This window comes from Thamnophis sirtalis, unplaced genomic scaffold, assembly GCF_051295495.1.
Source record: "Thamnophis sirtalis isolate CommonGarterSnake01/CBP01778 unplaced genomic scaffold, rThaSir2_p1.2 scaffold_4, whole genome shotgun sequence".
NCBI lineage: Eukaryota > Metazoa > Chordata > Lepidosauria > Squamata > Natricidae > Thamnophis > Thamnophis sirtalis.
Window position 1 is genome coordinate 98,052,303 of NW_028261384.1, and position 26,282 is coordinate 98,078,584.

Genomic DNA, 26,282 nt, shown 5'->3' on the forward strand with positions numbered 1-26,282 from the left:
CCACCCTCCCAGTCCTTCTTTTCATTAAACTACATACCCAATTCCAGCAACCATTCTTTCTATGTTTTAGTCTCCAGCCCACTAATCATTTTTGTTGTTCTTCATTGGACTCTTTCCAGAGTCTCAACACTGTTTTTATGGTGGTGACCAGAACTGGATGCAGTATTCCAAGTGTGGTCTTACTAAAGCTTTGTAAAGCAATATTAGAACTTCCATGTGATTTTGATTCTATCCCTCTATTAAGGCAGTGTAGGCTTGCACTGGCTTTTTTGGATACTGCCACATACTGTTGGCTCATATTTAAGTGATTGTCCACTAGGACTCCAAGATCCCTCTCATAGTGGGTTAAGCCAAGATTCACCGAGTCCAGGGGTCTCAAACTCAATTTCATTGAGAACCGCATGAAGGTTGTGTTTGACCTTGGGGGGGGGGGCATGGCCAGTTCAATGTCACTCGTGTCAGAGACTCCTGTGGTAACCCGAGCACTCTGCCAGTGAAAATGGGCTCCCTAACCCGAGCTCCATTTTCATTGGCAGAGGGTTGCAGGAAATTTTACAGCCAAAAACGGAGCTTGCGAGGGCTGCATGCAGCTCTCCCAAGCTCTGCTTTCACTGGCAGAGGCACTGCAAGGCCAGTCCTTCACTGTTTCCAGGGTGGCCCCACAGGCCAGGTCTAAGCACCCTGTGGGCCGGATCTGGCCCACAGCTCTTGAGTTTGACACCCCTGACTTAGTCTATATCTATACAGTTGTTTTTTCTTACGTAAGTGTAGAATTAATTTTTATTAATTTTATCTATGTTGAATTTCATTTTGTTAAATAGGGCCCAGTGCTCAAGTCTGTCAAGATCTTTTGAGTCTTCTAAGGTTTTGGCTATTCCTGCCAGCTTAGTGTCATCTGCAAATTTGATGAAATTTCTCTTCAATTCTCTCATCTAAATCGTTTATGAGCTATTGAAGAGTACTGGGCCTAAATTGAAACCTTGGAGTACCCCACTGCTCATTTCCTTCCATGTAGATGTAGGTAGTTTTATTTATTTATTTATATGCCGCCCTTTCCCCTGGGGGGACTCAGGGCGGCTTACAGTTCAAAAGGAAGGGAGGACATACAAATTAAACACATGAGACAGTGCATTGTTAAAAAACACAACATTCATACAATTCGGGTGGGTTGAGGTCTTTAGTCCCAGGCCTGTTGGGACAGCCAGGTTTTGAGGGCTATGCGGAAGGTCTGAAGGGTGGTGATGTAGTTCAGTTGAGGACTGCACGCTGAGTACAATAAATTAATTGCACACTTTTACCTTATTTTAGTTTAGTTTAATTTAGTTTAGTTTAGCTTAGCTTAATTTATCTTAGTTTAGCTTAGCTTAGCTTAGCTTAGCTTAGTTTAGCTTAGTTCAGTTCAGTTCAGTTCAGTTCAGTTCAGTTTATACATTAATTGCACACTTTAACCTTCCTCAACTCCCCAGCAGAAAGAGTGTTGACCTTACTTGAAAAATACTGTGAGATTTCTGGGGGCTGCAAAGACATAAAATGAAACAATACTATCTCATTCAACACCTGAGGCAGAGGCAAAGGACATTTTAAATCCATTCCCTCTATGCTTGTATATACTGTAGGGGAGTTGGCAGCTGAAATAGATAAAAAGCCTTAACTCTGCAATTCTCTCTGCAGGAGAGTAAATTAAGCCCTTTCCCTAAATCTCAGGTTAAAGTGATAGGCTATACCGGGACGTTAAGTCTCTAACTTACAAATTGTCAACTCCAGTTTACAGAATTACAGCAAAGGGAACTTAAAATTCAATCTCCAAATATTCCTCTCCTCAGACCCCACCTCCTCAGAGAGAATCTCAATGCACACCTGCAAAAAAGACAAAGGAAAAAAAGAAGAGTATTCGTCCTGTCATTCAAAACCCTACTACTAAGGCAAAGGAAACCAAAAAAGGAAAGGCTCCAACTGCTGTACGTTCTAAGAGCTCTCCCACTCCTAAAATCAAACCACCACCTCTCAAAATAGAGAATATTCATGAGGCCTCCTGTAAAACAACCCCAGAGGAGAAGAACATTGCAAAAAAACTAGAGAAGGAGAAAACAAAGAATCCTGTTGCTGGAGGTGAAAAAGAAAACTTGGATATTAACAGGTACAGGTATGTGAAAGTTAAACAGAAGTAATGGATTATATTATATTATTCAATCTCCCTCCTCACAGTCTTTCCCGTTGCCCCATTCTATGGAGCTGTGAGGCCACGATAGAATTAGGACGTAACATTGCAGGTGCACTAGTCTCCCCCATATATGGGGAAGCATCTCCTCTTTGAAATGTAGCTGTGGTGCTCCAAAGCAGATAATGAGACAGTGTGGAACTGAACGCATATCAGAGATCTCCTCATAATATTTATACACACTTATTCATATGATGTTCTGAGACTGCTCACCAAAACTCCATTTATTGGCTGCTAGTAATAGGATGCTAAGTTCCATTTGTGCATGGTTTCTGACTCTAACAAATGTTCTTCTAAAGGGGTAGGGGTAAGAGCCAAGGTGGCGCAGTGGTTAAATACAGCACTGCAGGCTACTGCTAGATCAGCAGGTCAGCAGTTCAAATCTCACCGGCTCAGGGTTGACTCAGCCTTCCATCCTTCCGAGGTGGGTAAAATGAGGACCCAGATTGTTGGGGGCAATATGCTGACTCTCTGTAAACCGCTTAGAGAGGCCTGAAAGGCCTATGAAGCGGTATATAAGTCTACTGCTATTGCTATTGCTATAGGTGAGATTTTGCTATGGCTGCAATACTGTCAGCTCCGCAGGCGAACATAATAATATTCCCAGCCTACTCAAGGAGAATGCATGTCTTTTTTAATGTATAATTTTTATTAAAACTTTTAAACAAGAAAATAAAAGCTAAAATAATAAATAGGGAAGAAAAATGAAAAAATCAAAGTTTAAAAAAGGTGCAAGAAAAGGAAAAAAAGTTAAAGAAAAATAGAAAAGAAACAAAAAAAAGTTAAAGAAATAAATTCCTGTATCCTTCACAGCTGTGATAAGTACAAATACTGTATATTTTAACCTCTCTAAAGTTACATCATATTACTTTTTTCTGTAATCGATCCTGCGTAACCATTCAAACTATAAGTCACAGGTTCATTTTTTTCATTTTTACACAAAAGGTTCATATGAGACTTCTCATCAGCAATTAATGTGTTTTCTCTAATCAAAGAAGCTAATGTATTTATTTCAGAAAATCTGTCTACTTCACAACTATTCTTCCATAGTGGCAGATCTTTCCATCTCCATGCATAAAAGTAATCTTGCTACGATGATCAGATATGGAAATAATCTTCCATGGCTGTTTATCCATTAATCAATCCTTTAAAAAATGTCTTCAATTGAATATTAATCTTTGAATCTTCTATGTCAAAGTATGTATTTGGATCAAAAAAGTTTTTAGCTTTTTTATATGTCCATCAAGCATGATAAGTATAAGTAAGTATAATTTTATTGGCATTGTACTTAAATACAACGAAATTGGTAATGATAAATGTCCTGTCATATGTTCACATTTCAAGCATACATCTGAAGGGCCTTCTAGATAATTTCTATAGCTAATTTATCAATCATACCCTTCCATAAATAGGGAAATCTCTCTTCTTCAAAATGTAGCTGTGGGACTCCAAAACAGAGAGTGATTGTTAAGTGAACCTGAGTTCCCCATTGACTGCTTGTCTAAAGATCACAAAAGGTGATCACATGACCCCAAGACACTACAATCATTGTAAATGCCTGCCAGTTGCCAAGCATCCAAATTTTGCTCATGTGACCATGGGGAGGCTGCAATGGTCATAAGTATGAAAAACATGCATAAGTCACTTTTTTCAGTGCTCTTGTAACTTCGAACTTCGAACAGCCATTAAATGAGCTGTCAATAACTACCTGTAATTGCAATACAAACAGAAACCCTTAAGATGTTCGTTTGCTTACTTCCCTTTATTTTGTACTTAATATTCATATATGAAAGAACTAATAAGAGAAGCTTAACAAGACCAGTGGTTTTTATGCAGTGCACTATATTTTACTTTTATTGCAATGGCGCAGATGGTTGTCAATTTTATTTTTTATTTTCTCTTTAGTTTAATCTTACCATGAATCATAAAACTAGAAAGAGTGGGAAGTGCATTCTTTTTGTTTACTTATTAGTCAGAGAAAAGAGGAAAACCTCTTATGGTATTTAGCAATACATTTCTAATATTGCACAATTATTCTTATTTTAGAAAACCGGACAGGAAGAATCACCCCAGTCAAAGCAGGTCTGGACACAGAGGTAAGAGATGATTAATGTGTTATTTTTTTGCACAAGGAAAATAAACCATTATTTACTCTTAATAATTCCTATTTCTACATACAGACATTGCCTGGGCAACAGTCATATACAAGTAACCAGAGCTAAATTTTGTATATTTCTTTCAGCAAAACCTTGTGATAAATTCTGGTTTTATGGCTATATTATATAGGTGCTATTCAATTTTCACTTTTAATCTATAAATATTTTAATCTATTTACATGTTGTGATCATGTGATTATGTGCGTAGTCCATTTATTTCTAGAAATTTTTGTTTTATTGCATATTAATTCATGCTCTTATTCAAATCAGATTGAACACCCTCTAAAGATTTGAACTTTAAAATGTAGGCTAAAATTTTCTCATAAGGACAATATTAAAAACTCAAATGTTTTAATATACAGTATATATACTCCCAATCAAATTCAAATTTGGAAAACTTGCTTGAAAGTTTCCTTGTTCTGACATTCTATCTAGCTCTTGTGACAGATGTAGCTCTGGCTGGCCAAATTATATCAAAAACTGTTCCAGTATAACTCTGATTTAAAGAGGATTGTGTTTGTGTAGGAAGAAAAGGATGTATTGCATCCTCTGCTTCTACTTTTCACTGGATCCTTACAACCATCAAACTGGACATTTCGCTAAATCAAGAAACAACACTGAAGCTTCCCTCTTGAAACAACAAGATTAAAGCTGAACTCTGAACCTAAAGCAGCTTTACTCTGCACACCATTGTATAGTAAATGCAAAGAAGAAACAAAGAAGAAAATAATAGAATAACTACTATCTTCATCGACATTAACCAAACAGGTCACATAGTATCCACTGGGGGTCCTTTCACTGGCTGATACTAAAGCACAGGGAAGCCCCAGCTGACAAAATATCACTGCCTCAGCCAATGCTTCTCTGAGCACAAGGGAATCCTAGCTGATTGTTACTTCTTCTATAAGAATTGCAGTGAAATTAGATTAACTAAGATATTATGAAGCATAGCAAGGAGACTGTCTCCTACTGCCTCCCTGATATATTAAGGAAATTGTCTAACAATTCCTAATGAATATATACAGTCATGCAGACAGTAGCCAGTCAGTCAGTCACTTAGATACATTGGGGTATCCAGTTTAATATACCAAATATATGTATCTAATCCATCTCCCTTTTGGGTAGATGCACTGGGTTTATAAGAGGGCAAATTTGATGTAGTAGTTAAGACTAGAAACTGGGAGACTGTGAATACTAGTCTTGCCTTGGATACAAAACCAGCTGGGTGATCTTGAGCCATTCATTTTTTCTCAGCCCTAAGAAGAAAAAGGCAATGGTAAATCACTTCTGAAATCTTGCCAAGAAAACTGTAGGGATTTGTGCAGTCAGTCATTAGGAATCAAGACTAATTCAAAGGCATCAAAAAAGCACCAAAAAAGCACCAAAAACCCTGCAATCAGTGCAATTTGTTCCAGGATATATATTTGTTCCATTAAAGCCACAATGGAGAATGAAGTTTTCAAAGTAGGATGTCTTAGAAGAGACACAGCCCTCATGTCTATATATTATGTAATGTATAATATACATTATTTTGCTCTGGTTCCAATCCTTCCTATTTGGACACTTTCAGTCAAACCTTGTAAGAGACTGGAGATCAGGCCTCCAGGTTGCTCCCAGTTTGGCCCGGATTGGGCAAACTGTTTGTAGCGGTGGTGGGAGGCTCCCTCCACCCACCCAGACATTCTGTGCATGCACAGAAGTGTGGCGCACATGAGCAAACTGGTAGTAAAAAAATGGAAACCCACCACTGCTTCAGGTACTGCAATACTCTATTCATTCCCTTATTTAATTTAACATCTACATGAACTGTTGGGAGGCATCATCCATTTAGGAAGCCATGGAAGTTATCTTGGAGAAAATATCCAGAAGTCTTTAGGACAATAGGTGCTGAAGCTTGCTTTAAACTCAGGGATGTAGGAAAGTATTAGAAAAATACTCAATCTAATTCTCCCTCCTTCCAATTGTGAGGAATGGAAAAACATAGGAAATCATGCATGATTTTGCTACTATAGCCTATCTTAGTAAAATATAGTTTAGTCTTCCTTTGGAGTTAGTTTCCTGATTTGGTTGATGATACCCAATTTTGTACCTTAATCGTGGACCAATCATCACCTGAGAGTCTAGATGGGGAAGAACAAGTTGAGCTCAAAAGAAACAATACTGAGTAGCTGTAGACTGAGAAATTGATATTTCAGGAATGTAAGCTTTAGACATTGCTTCTTTATTAATAATTTAAAAAAGGAAATACAAGCAATAAAAAGTATTGCTGACTAGTTCTGACCACTGTATTTGAGAAAGAGTATTGTATAACTAGAAAATGTTGAAATAAGAAAAAGCAGCAACTATAACGATTAGTGTATTGAAACAGCTCACCTCTGAGGAAAGGCTACGTCCAAACTAATTGATCCTTTTTAACTTGAAATGAAGAAGAATAAGAGGGCACATGATATAAAATCATACATGACATAGATAATCCAGATATAAAGATATTTATTTCCCTGTTTCACAATGGTTAAACTCCAAGTCACCCATTGAAAATAAATATGGGAACTATCAAGACAAATATAAATACTTTTTTAAAATAAATATAATGGAGTTTACTGTTTGAAATAACAGCAGCCACTTTGGATGGTTTTAAAAGGATATTTCATGAAAGACCGGGTATTCAAAATGCTATTAATAGCATTTTATTACCTCCCAAATCATAAACAGATGCCATGTTCTAGTTGTGGGGAGGGGGAAGAAATAACAATGGAATATACTGTAACTATTATCCTCCTCTTTAGGCTTTTAGATTCTCAAATACATGCAGCAGGATAGATCTGATCCAAACAATATTTTCTTATGTTTTCCTCATATTTTCTTATTTTTAAAGATATAACCATGGCTTCCATTTGTTACTTGATGTAACAGGACACTTTCCGTGCACAAATGCATGGAAAGTGATGGACTAGATATACATCCTTGAGGAGACCTTTAAATTTCTCCCCACAGTTACATGCATTCCAGCAGAACATAATAAAAATAAAATAACCAGGACTCAAATTGTTTTCAAAACAAAACTGAAAGTCCAATTTGTCTTTAACTTCCACTAAATGATAGATTGCTGTATTTCCTGGATGTCCAGTCCTGGATACCAAGGTGTTAGGGTCTTTTTGTTCTAGTTCTAAAGTAGTCAGGATGTTATGTCCCACTCCTCCGCTGACAATGGCATTAAAAAACGGTTCCTTTAAAAAAAAAAAGCTTACTTGAGAAAGAATATCTTCCTATTCCTTCCTGGGTAGGAGTAGGAAGATATCATATTTAACATTTTAATTTCTTATTTTAGACCATATTTGCCCATTATCTACATGGACAGATTAGATTTGATTAACAGATGAAGTTTAAGTTTTCTTTTACTTCTTTGAAGTCTGACCACCAAGCAGATAGGATTTCTTCCCATTCACTAAACTCAAATGCAACTCCAGGCAAGCTGTGTTGAGAGCAGCTGGCGAAAATGACACATTCAATGCACATAAGTATCTGAAATGCCAGACTAGAAATATCTTGGTCTCATCCTTGTGTTCTTAATGGAAGATCAGATCAAAATAAATAATATTGGAGTTTTGATTTGTTTTTAAAGTCTTGTGAAGACTTTTTGTAAAACACTTGAAGAAGAAAATATCAGACCATTACTAAGGCTCTAGATTCCAGGAAAAGCTTATTTGTCCATCATATAAATGCTATGCTCTATACCAGTGGTGAAATTCATTTTTTTTTACTACTGATTCTGTGGGCGTGGCTTGGTGGGCATGGCAGGGGAAGGATACTGCAAAATCTCCATTCCCACCCCACCCTAGGGCCAGCCAGAGGTGGTATTTGCCAGTTCTCCAAACTACTCAAAATTTCCATTAACGGTTCTCCAGAACCTGTCAGAATCTGTTGATTTTCACCCCTGCTCTGTACCGTAACACAATGTCCCATATGTCTGAAATTAATAGTGGAAAGACTTTGAAAGCTTTACAGCTATATGCAAACTAAATTCCCCCTCCCCCTTCTCATGAATTTTCCATTCTGGTTCTGGAACAGTCTCGACTCAAACATTATCTTTATACAGCATGTTCCATAGCATTTTAGAGTCTAAGACCAATAATTACAATAGTACCACTTGTAATTGAAAATAATTTTATTTTCATTTCATTTTCTTTATAATCCTTCCTTGTTTTTTATCTTTCAGTCATTCCTTTCCTTTCATTTCTTTTCCTCTCTTTCTGTGTCAAGGTCAGGCCTTCTATCCCTCCTTTCCTTTGTGATCAGGCTCAACTGGAGTTCTATTAGAACTATTACCTAGGCCACACAGACTGAGTCAGACATTAGATAGCACCAGGGGGGTTGATATTTTTTAAATCTCTCTGCTGCCGTTAAATGATAATCTGCATTTTTAAAGTGAAGATATGGTAGCATCTTTGTTGCCAATACTAAACTACCTGAGTATTTTAATATTTACCTTCTTCGTGTAGATCTAAAAATGAGATATTTTTATTCTCAATTTTTCTGGGAAAAAATCTCTTAAAGAAAATGGGAAGTGGCTTTTCAAACAATAGATTTCACTTTCCATCTCAACCCTCCCCAAATGTGCCTTAGTTTCACAACTTTAAAGATATACTGTATGTAAAAACATTTATCTAAAAAAAGCTTTTATCAGCAGCTGGCTTTGAAATATAATTTTAATGGCTTCTAACAGGTTGCCCTCCTGCAATTTTAATATCTTGTCAGCTCAAATATTTTTAACTTTTTAAAATGAAAAATATTAATTTTCTTACTTAAACTGTATGGATCTTAGAGTTTCTGGCAGCAAGATAATTCAAATATGGTTTAACATTATCCCTCATTTCCTCTATTTATTCCTCACCTTAACAAGGTAGAACAATAGTTTACAGGGAGAATACCCATGCTTTGCATATAAAGTCCCCAGGTTTAATTCCTAGCAGCATCTCCTAAAGTATTGAAGAATAACTTTTTTTCCTTTAAAAATATAAGGTTCTTCTGCTAAAATCTATTGGAATCCAGAATTTATCATTGAATATATCCAAAATCAACCACAGACATAGCTTATGCACAAAATGGATTACTACTTTTGTGAAACTAGACTGAAGTCTCTGTCTAGACACAGTTTCTGCTTTCTTGTTCCAATGTGGATAAGCAAATAATGACACAAAAAGAATTTCTGGGGGAAAAACAAAGAGAAACTAATTCTGAGCTAAGCAGAGCAGTTGCTTTATATCCACAGATTCCATTCATATACAATGGAATAAAAACTAGCCAAATGCATTGTTCAAATAGCCTCCATAGTACAGTTATGGGTCAGCATGCTATGCAAGCACCAAAATTTAACAAGCTGTGATTAAGCCAATCATTATTTTATGAAAATAGCCAATAGGATTACTCCCAGCACTATTTTCTACTTTTACACATAATCCATCCGCCCACATATCTCTGTATGTCCCACAAAATGAAGACTTAGCTCTAGAGATGTTTGCATCAAGCAGTACATGGTATTAGGAAATCTAAAGAGCTGTCATCTTTATCCTAAGGCTCCTGCCAGAGCCCTATTCAATTATCCATCACCCTCAACCTCAAAGGGCTGGACATAACTTTGGTTTTAATTTTCTTTAGGTGCTGCCCGAAAGCCGAGCAAGATCAGAGCTCTCTTTATAGGTTGCTTCAGGAGCCAGAGAAAGAATAAACAAAGCAACAAAAGTAAAAGATACCGGGCAGAGTGAAACAAGGAATCTGAAGTTCTGAACACGTTAAAAGAGTAGGACACCCCCCCTTATAATTATATATAATTATACCAATTATATTACCAATTAAAATATACCAATTATAAACTTCATCTTCTGAATGCTAGAATCTTTTTCATATAGCAAGCAGAGAACTAGAATTGACACATTCAAGCTGAGCTGAGTGACCACCCACTGCTCAGAATATCCTTCGTCTTTCGAAAAGGCAAGAAGTATTCTGTTACTCCGTTAAATTTTATAAATGCAATTTTTCAATTAAAATAATATTCTCATACTGCAAGGGCCAGATAGCCTTACATTGTTGTTGTTTTTTTTAAAAAATTGGTGTTTTTATATTTAACAATAAATGTGCTTGACATGAAACAAAGGGGTGGATGGGAATGATTTATTTTAATTTATCAGATATGAAAGGGGGGGGTGAGGATTATCCTTTGTGCTAATCTCCAAGACCTGGGAATGAATCTCTCCCTCTCCCTCCCCCTCCCTCCCCCCTCTCTCTCCTCCCTCCCTCCCTCCCTCCCCCTCTCTCTCTGTTGTGAGTATGTGTGTGTGTCTGTGCGTGTGTTATTAAATGATCTTCTTTACTTATTTCAATGTGTCAAGGTTGGCAGAAATGAGACTTGTTTCCTAACTTTGAAGAGTTGGGGAACAGGAGAAGGTAGGGGGCTCCACTTAAGAATGAGAAATGTTTTTCAATTCAATTTAGCAATAGAAAAAAAATATTTTCTCTACTGGATTTATTTGTTTGATCTTTATTACACCTTTATTTTTTATACATTACTCAAGGCATTGAACATCCATAATATTTCTTCCTCCTCCTATTTCCTCCACAACAAGAACCCTATGATATACCATTCATTATTATACAGTTAGAGCATACACATTATTTCCAACAGATTTTGATTTCATAATAACCTTAAAACATCCCATAAATACTCATTGTAATAATAGAACGCCTGTAAACATATCTACTCTGTTATTAAGAAAAATAAGGCTTTTTTCAAATTACCCAAATATCTATTATTGTAATAGTTTTTTCGTGATTAAATTTGGATCAAAATGTGAAAAGCCAGAAGATATGAAAAGTTACCATGAGAAGTGACGTTTTGTCAATACTGGATTGGATATCCATTAATCTGGAATGATATAAAGACTTATGCCTTGGGCAGGAGGTTGGACTGAAAGACCTCCAAGTCCCTTTTAATCTTGTGATTCTATAAACACACCCCATTTGTAATAGGACAATATATAGCAATAAAGGAGGGGCTTTGCAAAAAAACCATTAACACAGCATTAAACATCTCTCTTTAAAGGATTGAATTGCACTGCATTACTGCTTCAAAACCTTTCCCTGGTTGCCAACCTGTGGTACAAAATGTGCGTACACAATATTTCATCTGGAACCAGCAGTGGGGGGAGGGGGAAGCAAACACAATTGGGATCAGTTTTCAAAGCAGCTGCACAAGCCTTGCAAAGAATGAAAATGATTTCATGCTTCAATGAGGTGTGCTCTATTCTTTCTAAAAGGTTTGTGAATCACGTCTTTCAAATATTTTGCACAGCCCTAAAATTTCTGGCATATTTCTTCTATAAACTCTTCAGATATTTTCTGGTCTTTCTCTACCATCTAGTGGACAAATGCTGTAAAACAAATTAATCCCTTTTTAATAGGAGAGATTAGAGTTAATGCAATTTATTTCCAGCAAACATAACTTTGGGGTAAATTGGCCCATTTTAAGAAATGGCTAAAAATAGGTATTCTAAATTAATTCTGCACAAAACATAAAACGTGGATAGGAACAGCTGGATGTTTCTAAATAATCTTATGTTAAATAGAAAGTATTTGAAAAAGGCAATTACTGTTAAAAATATGGCTGATATAATTCACCTTTTAAAAATTCTAGAGGGGACTTTTTCCCCAGCTATTATTTCCTTTTGTATAAACCAATTTATCACCAATCTTAAAACATTAGCTAGTCTGCTCAAAATAAGGATTGCCCAGCTAAAATAATAATGTAAAAACACCTGTTCATGAATCAACAAATTCCCTTGAGTCCAAAACACAGTAGACAACATCTAAATATTTACCAGAGTTTGATGGTTTATTAAATTGTTGGTTCAGCTAGCCTGTTAGAGATTGTTGCCTTCTATTCCCACTTACAATTTAATGTTTTTACATTTGTTTCATCACTATGTGTTACTTTATCTCATTAATGTAGTCCTAAGAAAGTCCCATATTTCTTCTACCTCCCCAAAACTTAACTATAAAACACTGGCTAGGAATGCAAATTAAAATAGGCAAGAAAATGGTAAGAGAATATCTGTCCACTCTAGATGAATTCAAATCACCAGGACTGATTGATTACATCCACAGTTCTCAAGGAACTGGTAGAGGTGATGTTGGAATCATTGCAATAAATCTTTCAGAGATCCTGGAGAATTAGAGGCCAGAAGACTGAAAAAGAGCTGATGTTGTTCCCATTCGAATAACAGAATAACAGAGTTGGAATGGACCCTTGGAGGTCTTCTAGACCAATCCCCTGTTCAGGCAGGGAACCCTATATTATGTCAGACAAATGGTTGTCCAATCTCTCCTTAAAAATTTCCAATGTTGAATCACCCACAACTTCTGGAAGCAAATTGTTCCACTGATTAATTGTTCTAACTGTCAGGAAATTTCTCCTTAACTCTAGGTCCATTCTCTTCTTGTTTAGTTTCCATCCATTATTTCTTGTTCTTCCTTCAGTGCTTTGGAGAATAGGTTGGCCATCTCTTCTTTGTGCCAGCCCCTAAGATATTGGAACACTGCTATCATGTCACCCCCAGTTCTTCTTTTCATTAAACTATTCTATCATCTTTACCATCCATTCTTTCATTGTGACAATCAGTATTGCTTTCTATCTTTATACACCAACCCTGTGAAGGTGAACCTATGGCACGTTTGCCACAGGTGGCCCGGGGATCAATTTGTCAGGGCATGGGAGGCATTGCCCTGTCATCTGGCCAGCATGCATGCGCGCACTGGCCCGCTGACTTCGGCCTTCTTTTGAGGCCATTTTTCACCCTCCAGAGGCTTCCTTGAAGTGTGAAAAACCGGTCCTACAGGCAAACCGGATGTTCTTCCGGTTTCATCGTAGGGCCAGTTTTAGCCCTCCTGAGCCTTCAGGAGGCTTCCCTGAAGGCTCCGGAAGGCAAAAAATGACCCTATGAGCAAACTGGAAGTCACTCGTAGAGTCGTTTTTGCCCTCCAGAACCTTCAGGGAAGCCTCTGGAAGGCTCTGAAGGCTCTGGAAGGCTAAAACCAGCCCTACGAGCAACCCAGACTGACTTCCGGTTTGCTCGTAGGGTCGTTTTGTCCCCTCCAGAGCCTTCAGGGAAGCCTCCTGAAGGCCGCTGAAGGCTCTGGAAGGCTAAAACTGGCCCTACGAGCAACCCAGAAGTCCGTTCCCGAACTTTGCCAGTTTTTCACGCTCCAGAGGCTTCAGGGAAGCTCCTAAAGCCCCTGGAGGACCTCTGGGGGGTGGGGGGAGGCTGTTTCTGCCCTCCCCAGTCTCCTATAAAGCCTCTGGAGCCTGGGGAGGGCAAGAAATAACACCAAAAATGGGAGAGAGCGCTGATCATGCGCGCATGCACGCTAGGGTTATGCGCATAGCATTATGGGTGTGGCATACCTGTGCACGACCCCCCCCCGCGCTCCCCCCACTTTTAGTACCGAGCCACAAAAGGTTCACCATCACTGCCCTAACGCTAACCCTAACCAAAATCATTTGTTCAACATACTCAAGTCAATAGAAGAATTTTTCTTTTCACAAGCACACAAAGCAAACCGGTACCAACACTGGTAGGAACCCACCCCTGGTACAAACAATGAATAGTTTAGAGGTAAAGAGATGATGGGGAGGGGCTCTTTTGCCTAGAATTAGAACAGCTTGTATTTCAAGTGCACTAAAGATAGAAAAAGACACCGCTGGAATTCACCCACATGGTCCAGCAGCCAAGACCTGGTCTCCTTCCCTTTCCCCACCTGAAGATCTAAGCAAGCACTGTGAGGAATAGAGGTAGTGTGGGAAACCTAATGACCTGCACATTTGTTTAACCTATGAGTTTGGTAATGTTGGGATGAGGGGGTTGTTCACTTAAAATGATACATTTAACATCCTCCTGGTGCCAGGAATAGAAACTTCCAATGTAGATCTGTTTAATTCAGTACAATGCCCCTTTGGCTTTGACCTCCGAAGCAAAACCTGAACAGCACTCAACTGAATTCAAACCAGCCACATCAGGTGCCAATATTGGAAGTATAAATGGGGGCTGGTGTGATGCTAACTGTGAATGTGGGAACATCCTGCAAACTTTACATCATATTGCGACGGAATGGCTCCTCAGGAGGTTCCCTGGATCCCTAAATGAAATACATCATCTTGAGGGCACTGTTGCCCAATGGCTAAATGATGTAGGTCCTGCCATAGGTTTAGCCACCCCAGTAACGTCTCATTCATAATTTAATTTTATTCAGACTTTTATCATTCCTGCTGTGTTTTTAAACTAGTGCACTGCTCTGATGTTTTATATTTTGTTATGCATTTTAAATGGTGTTTTTGTGAGTTTTTGTGCATTAATGCTCTATTCTGTTATGCCATACAAAATAAATAAGTAAATAAACTTAACATCCACCCAAATTCCAATAATAGGCAAGCTCCATTACTGTCATAATACAAGGATTATAAACCTATAATAGTCTGTTGGTGGTGTCTGAAATGCTTTCAATGCTTGTGTTGGCTGTGCCATACTGTTGTTTTAAAAAAAAGTTTCCGCCTTTGAACTCCTAGGACCATTTGCATGAAGAATAAGAAAGTCATGGGGTGGGGGGGACTAGCACCACAGCAATTTGCAAACTGTATGCCATGTAGGTATTCAAGCCAAATGAAAGAACCCTGCACCGAATGTAAACTCACTGGATTCCTGGAAGACTCAAAATGGATTCCTGTTAGCCATTCTGAGACTCAACCATGAAAATGAGGAACTCCTAGTAAAGGCAGAAATCTCAATCCAAACTGAACACAGCAAAGAGCAAGGAAAGGGAAACCTCTAGAGCAGGGTTGTCAAACTGGCAGCCCGTGGCCCGGATGCATCACCTGCAAGCGATGCCTACCCCAGCTCCACGAATGGAGAAAACATCGCAAAACGTCACGTGATGGCAACAAGATGCAAGTGAGTTTGACACTCATCGTCTAGAGGTAGACTGATAGCAGCATGATAATCAGGACAAAAAAAACAAAACTATCCCTACTATCCAGTCCAGTCCTGCTTCACTAAACTGAGCAGATGATTTCCTATCCCCCCGCCTGCAAACATTTGGAGAATGGACTTCATCAAGTATTCCAGTGACAGTAAGAAAATAGCTCAGACTTTCCCAAAGGAGGGGGAAAAGCATGTATTGGTGATTGGGACTCACTTCTCAAAGGAACAGAATCAGTGGTGGGTTTCAATTTTGGTTACTTCCAGTTTGCAAGCACACACAACGCTTCTGCGCATGTGCAGAAGTGTCTGGGTGGGTGGGCGGAACCTCCCACCACCGCCATTACCAGTTCATCCGATCCGGGCCAAACCGGGAGCAACCCACCACGAACAGAATCATACACCTATGAAGGGAGATATGCAAATTCTGCAGTGAATGGGAGATCACACAGGAGAGAGAGAGGGAGGGAGGGAGAGAGGGTGGGAATGCATCAAGGACCCCACAGTTCATCCCTTCCATTGGTAATTGCCTCTACTTCCTCCAAATCTTCATCTCTAATCTTCAGGCTGTTGCTTCTGCCCTATTTCTGTTAAACCTTGTTCAAAATTTAATACATTTCTGGCATGAAAGCCAACACCTTTTGAATGATATAATTCAAACCACAGGCTTTGAAAATTAAAACGTCTTCCCATTTGATCTGATGTAATAGAATCTTTGCCTGTGAATATCTGGTAAACAAAATGTTCCTTTTTCTCAAACTACACGTACAGATGTTTTTCAAGAGAGTTATACTTAACATTTTCATATTTTAATCTTAAATCAAAATAATCATATGAAATTTATTTATGTACTATTATTTCCTCGATAAACAACAGTGACACTTAAAACATGAAATGTATTTATAAATGTTCTTTTTCCTTATCGTTAACTTCTAGTTTATCTTTTATCTGTGCTCCATGATATCCAATTTAGTAATTTTTCAATTTTCTTAATCTTGCTTCTAAATAGTCTAATTATATTTTTAAATAAAAGTTCCATCTTCAAGAATACTCCATGCTTCCTCTTTTTTTCCAACATAATGAATAGCTCCCTCTAGTGGCCAAAGGGAATCATTGCAGCTTATGATTTTTCAGTAAAAAGGGGGGGGGAGCAAATCAGAGAGCTCCTCCAATTATATTTATTGACAAATCCAAACCAATCAGCACTAAACTAAATAAAAAATAAACAAGGTTCCCCTGTAAAGTTAAAATTAGAAAAAAGAATGCCTCAAATATAAAAAATGCAGAATCTTTAAAAGTAAATTTTAATCCTTTAATAACAGTTTAATCACAAAATTTTTTAAAATCTATAACTTTATTTTTTGATGTATGAGCTAAATCCAAATTCCAAATGAAATCTTTTAATCTAAAATAACTCCTGAAATGTAGAACAACACCAAAAGAGATGGCCCGCCAGCAGCACTGGCAGCAGAGTCGGATAGTGAGGAGGTTGGGAAAGGAATATGGGCCAGCCCTGGAGGCTGGGAAGGCTTGGATGAGGGCACCATGTCAGAGGCAGAGATGCAGCCAAGGCCATCTGGCAGTTCTCAGCTGCCTTCGGAGCTAGACAGCAGGGAGGTAGAGGAACAGCTGGAGCCTGTTCCCAGTGTGTGAATGCCTAGAGCTGCCAGAAGAAAAGAACAGCTAAGAAATCAGGGTCAACTTGGTAGTAAAGCTACAGGTGAATGGTAAATGGCACCTCCCATAGGAAAATAAAGAGGAGTGAAAGGGGAGTGGGCTATTGCAGTAAACAATCCGTTCGTTCGTTCATTTGTTTCAGGAGTGTGAAGATCTGTCCGTGAATCTCAGAGACTCTGTGCCAAGTCTTTCCGTGTTTGGAAAATATTTACATGGCAGCTTTCCAAGCTAGATAAGGTCTGTGGTCATAAATTCACCTTTGAAAGACTGTTTACCAGGCCTTTGCTGAATGTGAATGAGAGGAATCCACATTCGTTTAATAAAAGTGGTTTTGTTGAGACCAGGAATCTACTTTGTGCTTTTTTGGGGAAGCCTAGGTCAGAACAATAACTGAGTGAAGTCTGTGTTCAACTTAAAGATGAATAAGTTAAATAAAGTCCTTAAGAAAAATGGAGGACAGATCCAGTTTCATTTGCCCCAGTAAAATCGAACAGCTTGAACTTCATGGATCACTCAGCAGGGGACTTGTTTTGCAGATCCCGAAGGACACGTATGTGGATTCTTCCTCCACTTAGGACCACAATTGAGCCCAAAGAATCAGTTGTTGAGACATATTTGTTGCCCCATTTTATGACCTTTCTTGCCACAATTGTTAAGTGAATCACTGAAGTTGTTAACTTAGTAACCTGGTAGTTAAGTGGAAATGGCCTCTCCATAGCAGAAGTTTGCAAAAAGTGATCATACGACCCCAGGACACCACAACCGTCATAAATATGAACAGGTACCAAGTTTCTGAATTTTGATCACGTGACCATAGGGATCCTGCTAAACTGTGAAAAATGATCATAAGGTACTTTATTCAGTGCCATTGTAACTTTGACCAATCACTAAGTGAACTGTTGCAAGTTGAGGATTACCTGTAGTCAATGACCTAGTACAAAATCTAGGAAGATTTTAAAAAATACGAACAAGGAAATTATTTGTAGAACCTAAATAGTTAGTACCAAAACATTGCGTTAGGACTCGGAAGACATGGGTTCCAGCCCATCATCAACCATGACAATTCATTAAGTAGCTGCATCAGTCATTCAATTGAGTCAGCAGCAGGCTCGTGTGCAAATGTAGCTGCACATGCATGTTCGCCCGTCACTTGCACATAACCATTCCCTATCCCTATCCCTATACACACACACACACACACACACACACACACGTCTGCCAAGTCAGAAAGAATGGGCATTGTCTCTTGCTTGGGCAGAGGGTTGGACTAGAAGATGATCTCTAAGGTCCTTTCCAATGCTGTTATTCTGTTCTGTGTCTTAAATATTGAAATCCGATATTACATACTGGTAAACCTAGTCCTTAGACATGAAAGTTTTCAAATGCCAACATTCCATGTTAGCTAGGACTGATGGGAGATATAATTCAAAACTTCTGGAGATGCTCTTATCATCTTTTTATTCCTGGAGAAAATGTTCAATATGAGGCTTTAGACAATTACGTTTTAAAGTAATTGTCACACAGGGCTTCTTTATTGATAATAAAAGAACATCCAATAGTTGTTCAATGCATAACTTTCTAAACTTTTATTTCCAAAAAGAAGATATTTTTGTTTCCGGTATCAAAACAAAGAACAAAGAAAATTAAAATAAATTTTCTTGAAAAATGTTCTCAGATATTAATGTAAAGAACAAGTATGATTAGACACACAAGAAATTTGTCTCCAGTGCAGAAGCTCTCAGTGTATATACAAAACAGCAAAATCATCATCATCATATGAATAAGATGGAGTAAGAAAATGAGAAGGATATATGCCATATAGATAGATAGATAGATAGATAGATAGATAGAGAGAGAGAGAGAGAGAGAGAGAGAGAGAGAGAGAGAGAGAGAGAGAGAGAGAGAGAGAGAGAGATAGAGATAGAGATAGAGATAGAGATAGAGATAGAGATAGACAGACAGGCAGACAGACAGACAGACAAATATACTTAGACATAAGACAGCATTGTGGGAATTTGATGTTTCAGCAGAGTGAGGATATGAGAGAGAAAAAAATTCTCTGTATCTAGTTGTTTTGGCATGTATGTCCTGTAGCAGCGTCCCAAGGGGTGAAGTTCTATCAATTTATGTCAAGGATGTGAGGGGTCTGTAGATATTTTCTAAGCCCTTCTTCTTATCTGTGAAAAATATAAGTCTTTTAAGGAAGGAAGACTAGAATATCTGGAAGGAAGGAAGGAAGGAAGGAAGGAAGGAAGGAAGGAAGGAAGGAAGGAAGGAAGGAAGGAAGGAAGGAAGGAAGGAAGCTTTCAGTTGTTTCCTGAAACATACACATACATACACTTCGTCCATTTATACAATATGTATATATACAATATGATGGGGAAGAAGTCTATCCTGCAGCCCCTTCCTTAGGTAGTGCCACAGAACTTACCATATGTTGGTGATGCTCAGCTTTGTATCTCCACCCTGGTTTATCAATGCTATGGGTGCCTGGATGGTGTTGCACTGGACTTTGGCTCAACCCAAGCAAGACCAAATGGCTCTGGGTTTTGCACCTCCTATTTCGGGGGTCCTTCCATCTTTGGTTCAGGAATAGCACTGCAGAAGTTCTCCTGATTCGTGGCTCCTGCTTGAAGAGCAGGTGGCAGTATGGAGAGAAAGACCATTGTGTAATTTTGGGTAGACAGTTGAACCTGTTCCTGGATCAGGATGGGAAGCAGTCCTGGACCAGGGAGGACAGTCACTGTAATGTGAAGTAGAATAATCTTGAGAAACAAAAGAAAGACAAAATAATAAAGACAATGGTCAAACAAAAGAAATTTGAATCCCAGGCAGAAATATAATTTGGAAAAAAAATGTTTCAGGCTTGGCCCATTCAAGTTCTCTTGAAGATAAGAAAAATGGGTGGAAAGGGAGGAGACAACAACATTCAGACTTACAAATCTGAAATCAAGTCATCGAGACAGACCAGACTAGGAAACTAAAATTAAGAATGGTAATACTATCTTTATTATAAGGTTATAGTAACAAAATCTTGCAAAGTCTGAATGTGCCTCTCTCTATCCCCCTTTTTTGACCTCTGTCTCTCTAAGCGGGTCATACTTGAAATGCCTTCTTAAAGTATGTTTTTGCCTTGGACTCAAATTTGTCTGACCATTGTCTTGATTGTGGCTTTTCCTCCATTCCTCAAGATTATTCCTACTTCCCATTGCATTCGCTCATGCCCGCATGCTCTCAGGACTGGACTATTGAAACAAGATCTACACGGAGCTGCCTTTGAAGAGCATTCAGAAGCTTCAGCTGGTGCAGAATGCAACAGCACAAGTAGTTAATGGGGTCAGTTATTTGGCTTCATTACCTGTACTGGCTTCCATTGAGCTTCTAGGTGCAATTCAAAGTGCTGGTAATCACCTTTAAAGCCATTTGTGACATTGGGCAGGGTTAATTATACAATGCATCTGTATCTATTCAATTGTTTCTACCCTCTTACAGGAAGGGCATAATCCCAGCAGTTAAGAAGTACTGATGCCCAAAAGGAGAACTTTTTCTGAGCACTGAAAGCTTGATTTTATATCCAAACTTGGGAATCAGGTGTTTCTTGGTTTTGTTTTTTTGTTTTAAATGTATATGTCATTGGTAAATATAACAAGCAAAAGATATAATGAAGTACAACCAAAAATATAACCGTGCTAATAAAATCAGAAAAGAATATACAGAATAGTGATTAAATGAGTAAGAGTTATAAAAATTAAAAACATATCCATAAAACATTAATATAGAACTAGCTCAATCCTTTGACACATTATTAAATCTAGCCATAGAACATTTATTGCTCCATCTTCTTAGCTCTGGTACAATGCTATTTCAATATAATTATATTTATATAATATAGTTACATTCTTAACCTTTTATTCTTTAAGTGAGTTAGAATGTTGAATATGGTTAAGAGAATAAAAATGGATATTCTGTCAATATTAATTAGTTATGGATATTGTTGCAGGCATTATGATTATTTGACTTTTCTTCAAACTTAAATATAACATTGGCAACAAAATGAAAGAATAAAGGAAGAGTATATATCAAGATATTTGTTTTATAATAAAATTTTCTGTCTTAAGCTAAATCAATTTTAAAATCTCCATCATGTTGTTTCATGGTGTATGAATGTGCATGTATATTTATGTGTGAGAATATGGATGTATGTGTTTTTGTATATGCTAATAAAGAATATATAAATGAACATGTTTAATAAATTTGAATTATTAAAGAAATTTTAAAAATAGCAAAGAAAAAAGAAACTAAAAGGAAGATGTTGCATTTCTGACTTCCCTTTTACACATTTTCCAATTTGCAACATTTATAAGGGTTTAAGCACCCTTAAAAACGAATCTGTTTTCCAGGTGTCATGGCCCCATCAGAGCTGGTTCAGAAGAGAAAGAAAAGATGTTGGAACTAGGACCATCCAATAGGGAAGGCATGGTATTGGGGGAAATGGTCGACCAGACAGAGAGCTGCCTGCCTACACAGACATGGGGGAGGATTGGCTGCAGTGGTGCTGATAGGCAGCCAATCTCCTTTGATTTGGAACAACTCTCTACTTCTCTCAATCCAACGGCAAGGAGAGAGGACCGTAGGCAAGGCCAGAAAAGGGCTGCAAGGCTACTCAGGATGTGGACACTCCATCCCTCCCACAAAGAACAACTGGAGGGAAGTAACTCAGTGGTGGATTTCAATTTATTTTACTACTGGCTCGCTCGTGCATGCATGCGCAGAAGCATCCGGGTGGCGGGAGGAGATTCCTGCTGTCGCCACTACTGGTTCACCCAATCCAGGGTGAACCGGCAGAAACCCACCTCTGGAGTAACTTAAGGAGAAGCAGTGGGGAGGACTAGACTTTGCCAGGAACAACTGTTTGCTTTGATTAACACTGCCCCATCTTCGATTCGTGCCTGTTGCTGTTTGTCTGTCCTGGCTTGGAAGATTGTTCTTCGCCTTTTGTTTGGACCTGGCTTGCCTCTTGTGGACTGTGTTTAGCCTTTTCTTCACTGTGCCTTTGGATCTGCTTCTTGCCTGGGACCTGTTTCTTGTCCTGAGAACTGCCCTTGTCTTGTGTCTGGACTCTCCCTTGTGGATTGGACTTGGAACCCTGGACCTTGCCCTTGTGAGAGTGCTCCTGCTCTGTGGGCTTTCTTTGTATTTTGTAAAACTGGGGCTGTGTTTGGGAGACTGAGGGTGGCTGCCTTCAGGATAGCGTGGAGGGGGAGCCTTACCAGTCATTGGAGGGCCATTGGCTGGAACATTTGTTGAGAGAAATAAAGAACACTCTAGAAGCCTGCCTTGCCTTGACCTCCATAACACCAAATATAGTTGAAATTCTGTTTTATTTCCAATGTTGAGATAAATTTATTCTCATTTCTGTACATATGTATCACATTAAATTATCAAGTGTCTTGATTTTATATGAGATTATTCCTAATTTTTTTAAAAAAATGGAATAATTTCTTGGCTTTGTTGATGGTCATTGTTAAGATACCTGACTGCTATGTCTTTTATTTGTATGTTATGTATTTTATCTATTTTATTGTGTTGCCTAGTTATCATATGTGAGATGGATGGCTATATAAATAAACAAATTCTTAACGAAATAAAGTTTGGTTGAATGGATCCCTTTAAAAAAAAAACACATATAAAAATATGGTATTTGAACGAAGCATCAGTTAGGAAGCACGCAATCTCCATTCCACTCAGTTCCATAAAATTCAGATGGTGTGCAGTATTTAGTCTATATATATTCTAAGTGCCAGGTTAATTAAGACATTTGGATTTGGAGATTGTTTATAATCCTACAGGGAGTGGATCTAAGACATGTCTGAAACTGAGTAGAACTATAAAAATAATGTAGATTTAGCTATAGTTATAAAATAAACTAATCCTGTTTCAGTCAAATGCTGTTGTTAACCTCCTCCAATTTTGTCTGCAGTCTGGTCAAAAATCTCTGGTCCATCACCATGGAAACACAGAATTCCTTTATCTAAGCCACCAACATTCATTCCAAGCTTAGACTTAAAAGTGGAATGATGGCGGTGGAGGATACATATAAAGTCAATTCCTTTTCTAACATTGAACTATAATATTTCTGCAAAATACCTACTCCCTACCTCCTGCTACTAATTTGAGATTTTATTGGGAATTAAAACTCATCATCTTTCTAAATTCAATAGCTATGTGTTTCAGTCAAGACTGGAATTTTGGGTTGTTACTGCCAACATTAATGTCTACTTGTGAATGATGAATGTTTTGGAAAATGTTCTTTGTCACTAATGTAAAAGCTTTCAATCATTTTGCAAAACACCCATTACAAGCTTCACGGACATTTCTAGTTTTGTAACTACCCATTTACATCATTTTAAATGTTTTTTCTTAGGCACAACACAGCTTGTATTACTCATACTGCCAAATAAGGATTTCTCTGAAACACTGAAACTTGGTTGTTTCAACCTCAAACAAAGTTGGAACACTAAAAATATTTATTTTCATTTTTATCTCTTAGTTTTTGAGATCAATAAAGCAATTTCAATCTCAACTGCTGTAAGTAGTGGATCTACTTTGTCTAAAAACAACTTACTGTTCATCTAAGATAAGAACCTGAATAAACTACCAGTCTTTCAGCTTTGTAACTAGATACATGATAGCATGCATTTTTTAAATATAGTATTATTATTTGTAACTTCCTCCTTCAGTAACCAAGCCAAGGCATCACAAAAAGTTGAGATGCAGAGAGAATTGGAAAATTAGTTTGGACAGAAGAATTTGATTTTAAAAAATGAGCAAAAGGAGAAATATAGTATAAGAAAATTAAAGGGTCAAAAATGGAATGTCTGTACAATATGGTAAAAATGAAATTCTGGATGTAATATTATGCTTTTACTCAGTTTTCATAAAGCCATTAGAAAAAGGAATTGTTCATTGGCTTGGGGGATACATGGGAAAGATCAGTTGTAAAATTCAACCCTGTTTTGCATACAAAGGGGACAATAATATCAACATAGATGTTATCTTTTTTTTAATCTGTTATAGACACTCTTGTGGATGGAGGGATGGATGGATGGATGGATGGAGAGAGGGGGGGGCACAGACACAAGCATAGACAGACAAGACCATCCATCTCACACAAGAAACTCTGAGAAGCTAACAACATTTCCAGATTTGAAAATAATAGTATAAATAACTAGAAAAGAACACAACACATAATGAAATGAAAAATGGCAACTCAAAGTGGAAACTTATGAACCACATAGACTTCAGTAACTTCCCAACTCCTATATAAATAAATCCAATAAACCTAACCTAAAACCTATGCCTTGGCAGGTAGGCAGATCTAATTTCTTTCCTAGAAAGCAAGCAGGATTTGGGACATTCAGTTGTAAAGAAAGGTGTTCTAGATGGCAGGTATCAATATAGAATTGTCTCAGCCTTTATGGGAAGAAGAGGAAAGTTTATATTCCAAAATGGTGCCTTACAAATGTGCTTTGCAATGGTGCTTACAAATGTGTTGCCCTTCGTGTTCTTTGCGTTCAAAACATAATTTTAGAAATTGGAAGCCCTAGCACATTGCAAAACAAAGAGCCACCCATCAGCATCATAGTTATTTACAGAAATGTCTCTGAACTCCAAAGAGGTCACATACATTTCCTATGAAGATAAAATTATAAACAGATGGTTACAGATTGGCCATGAGCCCAGCTACCTAGAAAATGTTAAGCAAGGATAGTATGGAATGTTATCTGGAAGGGATAAGGGATTAGGGCAGGTAATATCCTGATAAGGGGATATTTGTAAATAGTTATGTCCCCCTTGACAGACATTTTGTGAATGGACATGCTATCTCAGCAGGCATTTTGCAAAAAATTCACTATATATTATCAAACGTCTTAATAAGCTGAAAGACTAGGACCCCCTAGGAGGAGTAACTGACAAATCTTATCTCATCCACCTACAGTCACAGGTCTCCATATTGTTCTTGCAATTCAACAGCTATAAGTAGCAGAGATGGTTTACCTGATCATTTAAAAATAACAGTAACTTAGAGCTCCCTTTTCCTCCACATAACTGGAATCTAGAGTCAAATTAATCTTCCCACTGCAGAGCACCAAGTACTTGGCTTGCGGCCTGCAACGTCATCCAAAACGGCTTGCAGCAACTTGCCTATTTCAAAGCAGTGCTCCCTGCCATTAATCTGCTACAGCAATGACATTATAATGTGTGGTGCATCATTGCCTCTTCCAAGCTACTCTTCAAAAGGGGATACATTGGGTAATTGCTGCCCTCATCGATCAATGTGTAGTTCTTTAAATATGCAGCAACTAGAATCTATTCAGACTTTCAATTTCTGCATAGTAGGGTGATAATAATAACAAGAAAAATAGATTTTGTCATGCACCGAGATCTTCTGCAGCTTCAGATTGAATAGATTTTGTCATGCACCGAGATCTTCTGCAGCTTCAGATAGAATAGATTTTGGCATCCACCGAGATCTTCTGCAGCTTCAGATTAAATAAATTTTGGCATGCACTTCTGCAGCTTCAGAGAAGACATCAGACAAAGAGACTATTAACTTGGACAATTTTAAAGTACAGAATGATCTCAAAATAATATCCTGCATCAGGGGTGAAACCAAGGTCATATGGAGCTAGTCACCTGGATCAGGCAGGGCCTAGAGAAATACCAACATCCTGTTTGCTTTGATAACAGGAATGATAATGGAAAGGGAAGGACTATGTCAGCTTCTACACATACCAGACAGACTTGTGACTTTCTATGGCAGGCATAAATAACAGCAACATAATTATCTGCCACATGAGAGTATTTATTTATTATTCGCTGGCCTCTATGAGCTTAAATGGCATGAACTCACCACATTTCAAATGAAAACAATCCCCGACACTCTTCTGCCTTCCCTCTTCAGCTCATTTTGTTAACTTTTTTCAAGTAATAAATATAAATATACAAAAGGATAGTGGAGAAAAGCCAGGTATTTGTGAATGGAAGGGGAAATCTCAGGCATGGAACAAAATAGAGGCTTTTGGCAATGGTAAGCAGGCCCATCCTGTAAATTCAGAGGAAACATTGCAAAACTATTACAGCTTTTTCTCTGACATAACTTCCAGAGTTAATCAGCTCAACCTCCATTAAACTCTTGAAGCCCCATGG

At 38.0% G+C, this 26,282-nt stretch overlaps 2 protein-coding genes across 7 annotated transcripts in view; one reads left to right on the forward strand and one right to left on the reverse strand.

Moving 5' to 3' along the window:
* The window catches only part of LOC106542357 (uncharacterized), a 28,553-nt gene extending 18,319 nt beyond the window's left edge, over nucleotides 1–10,234 (forward strand). Inside the window, exons 5-7 of one of the 3 annotated variants that reach the window (XM_087713524.1) lie at nucleotides 1,824–2,143; nucleotides 4,265–4,314; nucleotides 10,030–10,234. In XM_087713524.1, the coding sequence (XP_087569650.1) occupies nucleotides 1,824–2,143; nucleotides 4,265–4,314; nucleotides 10,030–10,136 (477 nt within the window). In that variant the 3' untranslated portion in view covers nucleotides 10,137–10,234. The remainder of the gene's footprint in view (nucleotides 1–1,823; nucleotides 2,144–4,264; nucleotides 4,315–10,029) is intronic. The other 2 variants (XM_087713523.1, XM_087713525.1) reach the window with 2 other exon arrangements.
* Nucleotides 1–26,282, reverse strand: part of LOC106542356 (acid-sensing ion channel 2) — a 571,660-nt gene that overhangs the window by 439,025 nt on the left and 106,353 nt on the right. The window lies entirely within an intron of this gene.